This window comes from Ylistrum balloti, unplaced genomic scaffold (genome assembly GCF_031769215.1).
Source record: "Ylistrum balloti isolate Yb309-2 unplaced genomic scaffold, AGI_CSIRO_Ybal_v1 Utg370594, whole genome shotgun sequence".
NCBI lineage: Eukaryota > Metazoa > Mollusca > Bivalvia > Pectinida > Pectinidae > Ylistrum > Ylistrum balloti.
Window position 1 is genome coordinate 328,197 of NW_026782368.1, and position 7,270 is coordinate 335,466.

The 7,270-nt window shown below is 33.1% G+C and overlaps 1 protein-coding gene across 1 annotated transcript in view; it reads right to left on the reverse strand.

The window, feature by feature from the left end:
- LOC132556842 (neurofibromin-like) overlaps positions 1-7,270 on the reverse strand; it is a 62,615-nt gene extending 55,345 nt beyond the window's left edge. The window contains exons 1-4 of the mRNA XM_060221279.1: positions 7,211-7,270; positions 2,088-2,231; positions 1,178-1,261; positions 86-154 (exon numbers count right to left, since the gene is read on the reverse strand). Coding sequence (XP_060077262.1) covers positions 86-154; positions 1,178-1,261; positions 2,088-2,231; positions 7,211-7,270 — 357 coding nt within the window. The remainder of the gene's footprint in view (positions 1-85; positions 155-1,177; positions 1,262-2,087; positions 2,232-7,210) is intronic.

Below are 7,270 nucleotides of genomic sequence, written 5' to 3' on the forward strand. Positions count from 1 at the left end.
TTAAGGTGTTCAACTTCATCAGACAATTTAACATTTTCCCAGTATGACATTTTATTAGTGGAACAAGGATATGGTGATACTTTACCTTACATATTTCAGGTAACAACAATTTAACATAGATGGCCTCATCAAGTCGTGACGTGTCTTTGGGTTGCTGCAGAATACAAGTATCACTAATATTCAGTAAAACAACAACAATGTTCACTAAAATATTTTAGTATCCATATGTAAATAAAAGGCCCAATGGGCCTTCACTGAACACCTGCCATTCAATGTTTCCCACAAATACATCATTATTTTACATTTCTGACATTACCTTACCAGCAAAACTTCAAAACTTCTTCTGGTTGGTAAATGTTTAAATGTTTCTACAAATTTGACCTCTTAACCTAGAATATTGATCTGGGTAATTACTTTTCACACACAATGTCTGCATAAGAATTCAGTTGAAAGTTTGCAACCTCAAATATTGGGCTCCATCCTAGCAACCCACCAGTCAAATTTCATCTTTCTAGACCTTTCAATTAATTAGAAAACACTGGAATTTTTTAAATCAATTTTACCCCTGTGACTTTAAATATAGGTCATAGTAATTTTTTTCACAAACTTTGTTGCATCCTAGGAATCTGTTCAGCTAAGTATCATGCTTCCAGACCTGTTGGTTATTCAGAATAAAATCATTTAAAGGTTTTAACAAATGGTACTCCTGTGACTTTAGATATTGGTCAAGAACATTTCTCTTTGAAAAACTTTGCAGGCCTCATCCAAGAAACATATTGCCAAATTATCATGCTACAAAGTATTTCCATTAATCAGAAGAATTTGTTTGAAGCTTTTAACAGATTAGACCCCTGTGACCTTAAATATGGGCCAGGTGAGCTAACAATATCATTGATTTTGGAAACATTTTAATTCATTAAGAGAAACATAGTCATTACAAACAAAACTGAAAATGACACCACAAACTGAACCAAAGCAATCAAGATGAATTTCACAAGAGATAAAATACTTCTTCAATAGTTACTACTTAGTCAGCACTTGAAAACATACCCCTACATTCAAGTGTAAATACATGTATGTAGTCAGTAGTGCATCTGCAGTACAGCTACTACTATGTATGTAAATGACCAGGAGACAAGCCTGTCCCTGCCTTGACAGCTCTTGACAAAACACTTACTGAGGTGAGCACTTTCTCCAGTGTATCAAGAATGATGAGCTGAGACTCATAGTAGTTCCTCTCCGCTTCAGGGCCATGGATACGCTGGTGATTAGAAAAGAAAATATATTTGACATTCACACCAATTTCATAGCTGGTGATTAGAAAAGAAAATGTATTTGACATTCATACCTATTTCATAGCTGGTGATTAGAAAAGAAAATATATTTGACATTCATACCAATTTCCTAATTCAATCACTACAAATAGCTACCATTATATCTAGAGAGACTGGAAAGAAAGAGATGTACATATAATAATCAATTAAGAAATTTTGTATTACTAATATAGAGTTTCAGATCAGGCTTAAGTACAACTTTTTATTATCATCATACAGATGATCTCATTGGAAAATGTTCTATTTCCCTGTTGATTAGTCAAAGTTACATGCTTGCTAATGTTTCCTGTTATTTTTGTGTCTTAATTTAGAAAATGTGACTGTGACATAAAGTAAGCTGTCGTTTATAATGCTATGAAAGAAAATTACTAACCGTAGTGGAGACTGGCCCTAATGTTTTAGTAAGTCCATTATTTGTGGCAACCATCAAAGGCCACAGCTTAGCAAAATGGAGACTTGTTTCAGCTATCGAAGATCATTACTTACTGTACCGAAGAATTACAATCATGTTTTAGTTAGTCCATTGATAACCTCACAGAGCTTGTGGCAGCCATCGAAGACTGATACTTACCATGATGGAGACAGGCAACAACACTTTAGTCAGTCCATTGATGACTTCACAGAACTTGTATATGACAGTCATTAAAGGCCATTATTTACTGTATTAGAGACTGACCCCAGAGTTTTAGTCAGTCCATTGATGACTTCTCAGAAGTTGTGTCAGCAACATATATATCAAAGGCCATTACTTACTGTACTAGAGACTGACCCCAGAGTTTTAGTCAGTCCGTTGATGACTTCTCGGAACTTGTGGCGGCTCACATTTATCAGGCATTCCTTGTTCTGTTCTACATTTTGCATGGACTGTGTTGAATGAAGCCCAGTTTTTATAGGAAGCTACAAAGAAATGAAATAGAAAGCATAACCAGTGATCTTTCCAACTACCTAAAAAAATCTCTAATTAATTATTTAGAATACAATAATTACATACTAATATCTATTGGACCAGCTGCAGGTTCACATGGTTTGATTGTTACTTAATAACATAGCATCATCTGTATAGTTATGTCAGCAAATGGTGATATGGTATAAGAGTAATGCCAGTTAAGATATCCTATTGATCTGATAAAATAATGTTTTCAGGAATAATTACAGAAGGATCCAAGATATGTGATAAACAGAATCTTACATTTTCTTCCATTTCTTACTGGATTTTGTTTTACCTTGTCGGAGGCCCAGTAAAATAAGAAATTCTTAAAACTTGTTTTTCAAATAAAACAAAAACTCAGTAGTAATCAGTACTCCTTCATGATCAGTGCCCTAATGATCACAATAAGTAATTGGCTGTCAACTACACCACCTGTCTGGTCCATAAACAGATTTTTTCACAAGATGTTTTGTCCTATTCTGCAGTTATATACAGGCTGTTTCCTCAAGCTCAAATGTTTATTTCCTTAAAATAAAGAAAAATTCAAGACAACTTTTCCAATTTCATAAAAATATGAGATTTATTTTCAAATGTATATTTTTTACAAGTATGGGCTGCTAGAAAACTTTGCTAATAACACTTTGTTACTTATATCACAGATATCATTTTGTACAATATACGAAACTCTGTTATTTTCAGGTTACTTATCATAATGACAACATATGTCCTATATATTTAAAACAAGGTACATTAAATGTGTGTGTAGTCATCGCTTTTAATAGAAGATTTAATCAAATTCCATTTTATATCTTAACACTCCAATATCATGAAATGGGGAAAACCTTCAAGATTTTTTTTATTTCAGAAATTAGGGTGTGCTGTCTTCTACATGTCAAGAATAAGTCAGGTTAATTAATATACATATTTACTGTATATACATCCGAGATAACAATTTATTTAGGTATGTTCATTGTTCTATAGTGGATCCATTATCATAACTCCGTCGTTATCAATATAACTCCACATAACAATACATTAATTCCACAAAGATTTTAATTGTTTCAGTATCAATGAAGCAAATTCTTTCCTTTTTAGTTCTACCTTTTGTACGTTTTCTTTGTCTTTCAATTCTCCATTTTCCCCCTTGTTTAATCTATATTAATTTCAAAACACTTTGTTATTTTCTTCAAATATGAACAAATGTTTTATCACATATCAATAACCCTTAAGCTTATAGGTAAAGTCAGCAGTGTAAAGAGGTGTGAATTGACTGCAGGGATCCAAAGTACCAAAATCATATGATTTAACAAATTATTGATGAAAGGAGGCAATTCAAACAAAGATTTTCTTCATTACAAATGCTAAATAATTTTCACAACCATATATGGAAGTATTTATAACTGACCGAGATATTCAGCCTGCTTTCTAATGAATTAAATTCTCTATGTTTTCCCCCTTGTTTTATCATAAATTTTAAAACACATTTTTTATCACTTACTTCAAACAATTGTGAAGAAATGTTTTATTAATACTATATCAATGACTAATACTTTATTATTGGCCAGGTGAGTAGTGTGCAGATCTAGAAATGTGAAGTAACCACAGACCAGATTTAGAGTCAGGTCTCAACATTGTAACAAACTTGTCTGTACTAGCACTTCATGACATGCACTTGTCGGACTGGACAAGTGAGTTTTAGCTTTAACAATTTGTTATAAAGGTTTTAGAAACATTAAAAAAATCTCACATCATGATTGTTGTAGTTTTTTTAAACTGATGTTCTCTTTGGCTACAATGGAGATTAACCTTTTGACAAGTGCATTTAATAATCAGACAAGTGGTTTTTAAATCCATTTAATGGACAAGTGAGAGAAAAGTTAATGCTGAGCCTTGAGAGTGCCCAAATAATATGATTTGATAAATTATTTATAAAAGGAGAATGTCTGCATTGGTGTAAATGACATTATTAATAATGTTATTTGGAAAAAACGGTCATGCCTACAATCTACATAGCTTGCAATGCTACACTGTTTTAAATGATCTGTATACAATATATAATGGATCAAATGACTTCAAAATGGAGCTGCATTACCTACAGTTCATCAGTGCAACATTTTCCAGTAAATTCAACCTGATTCCTATTGCCTTTGTGTGGGAGGAATCTAATTTCTCAAGTTATTCACATAGTTATCAGCTTTATTTCTAATTAGGGCACATGTACATTATTCACCAAATAAACACAACTTTACAGAATACCTTAGTACATATGATTCCAAAACTGATCCTACATATCATAATTCATTTTATTGAATGCAGTTTCCATTCAAGCGTCCCATTTACTTTTACTTATTCAAGAAAATAACAAAGCAAAGTGCCATGTTTTATCAATTCTGCTCCTGGATTCTGAAACCCTTTTGTGTTCTTTATTTACTCCAGTGCAAAAGCAGCTAATAAACATTTCACAAAAGGAGCATCTGTGTACAGCAAATTTATTTCACTTATTTCTATGTAATTACTGAATATAATAATCAACTCCAGGAACAGATTTTACTAGTCTATCGAACCATCCAGTGTTGGTGCTGATACACCACAAGCTACAAAAGTTAAGTATCTGTGGTAAATTTATCATTCATGTAAAAGTTGTATTTATCAAAAACACTTAAATAAACTAAAATGCTATCCAATGCATACTACACAATATTTTAAACAATGTGACATCATTTGAATGTTGACATGGCAACAAAGTATCTTTTTATGACTACCCTATTGAATGAGTTGCAGATTTGGGAACATCAATAAGTCTATACCTGTTATCTATGGTACCACCTGAAAACCTGTACTGTTACTTAAGTGTGTCAAAGTAGTAAAATAAAGTTAGATTGGATCTTGAAATCTTGTTAATCATATATCTCACACGATATATCAAATATTTTTATCTAATACTGAATTATTTAATTTGTTTAGATATGACAAGAATGTATGTAAAGTATATGATTATAGAAGAACGATATGTAACATTTCAGAGAATTAATTTCTCTTTGAGAATTGTTGAATTATTTCTTGTTAAACTGACACTGTTTACTATTGAGTTGTCATCAGATTGTGTTGATTTCCAGTATGATTTCTATCTGGACGACTGGTAAATAATCATGGTGTCTAACATTCTGTTTATCAGTCACCTAGACTGCATTCATATTGATAGTAAATGCAACCTCATTACAATGCCAAAGTTAAACAAGAACAAGCAAATATAGGCCTAAAACATGTACATAAACTTAACTCACCACAAAAAGCCACTTTCCTTATACCAATGATGATGTAATTATGTTTAAATAAATCAGATGATTTCCTGTGTTTTATCTGCTTTTGTCAATTGATGAATATATGCTGTGCACATATATACAATTCGCATATACTTCCTTATGTGATTGTATAAAATTAATTTTTACCTCCTGATCTACTAACACTGACATGTATGTTAAGGTTTAAGGCAACAATTCAGTAAATCTACACATTGGTGAAACAGATACTACTTATTTCAAATCTTCATCTCCATCCTGCAAAATGAGATTCAAAGAAAAAACATATTTTTGAAAACAATTATGCAAAATAACTAAAGGATATCTAATAGTGTCTTCAGTAAAAACAAATGTATTTCACAAATATGTCTGATATTTTAGTATCTCTGCGCACTCATGCAAAATACAAAAACATATTAAATAAATTTGCAGCTGAAAATATGCTGTCGGTGACATGAATCCTCTTGAAATAACTAGCTCCAATTTCAAAATGTTAGGTTACGGAAAAAGTTTTACTGCTGATAAGGTAATTTGAGTAACTGGCTTGCAATGTTTGCCGACTTCCATGGAAATGAATGTCTACCATGGAATTGAAGACTGTATTACTAGTAAGCAACACTTCCAGGTTTCTCATTTTGTGTTTTTTTTGGGTATGGACTCTAATCACAAAAATGTGTTATTTTTCACACTTTTAACAGTATGATATTTCTCTATATATACTTTGCTGGCAAACATGTAATATACACATATCTTTGCTGCACATTGTAAGTTGTAATACTATGCAACATATAAATCTTCTTTGCTTTATCATTCTTTTATAATATAAGAAAGTCAGAAATTCTGCTAAGGATTTTGCATTATGATAAACAGATGTATTCTGATCAGCTCCGATGACAAGGGACAGAAATTATGCAAATGATAGCTGCCTTGACATAGACTATAGCCAGCATTGGATTATCAATGAAGCTCAAATTTCCTGTGCTGCTTTAATATTTTGAGCTTTGAAAATGATTCCAAACAGCTGAGCTGGTTGACACGTCGATATGTTTGTAACCATGACAATATTGAATCGCAGCATCTGTTGTTCACTCAGCATCAGTACCACTGTGTAGAGCCTTTGACAAAAACATCATTATCATAATGACCGATATTTGCACTGGCTACGAAAACGCAAAAATCGTTTTTAAAATATCAGTCGGAAACTGCTAGGTCATGCATAAAAACGTAGTCAATAATACACATGGCGAGGTGTAGTTTGTGGGCGGTAGAGCGTGGCCACAATATAAACACCACGATCGCATTTATCCCATTGATAAGTTTGACCTACTGGAAGTACAGTGCTAACGGAGGTTTGGCTCCCACCCACGCACGCCGTTCTATATTCCCCTACAATGTCATGACTCGCAGGACAGCCATCATAAAAACGCATATCTAAACCCCATCAATGAACTCTGGAAATCACTAATACTGTCTAACTCTCGAGAAACATGTCGAAAAATTGTGACCAACAATGTAGTTTTACCACGTGACCGCGTCGAAGGTAAGTGACATTCATTCATAAATTTTCACAGGATAGGCTCGCGATGCAGCTGGGCAGTTCGAGCTCAGTTCCCGCTTTTGTCTTCCGAAATACAGCCTGCCAATCTTACCTGTGCATCAAATCGATTGATGAGGGACTGCACCCATTCTCCGGGTTTCTGGGTCGCCAT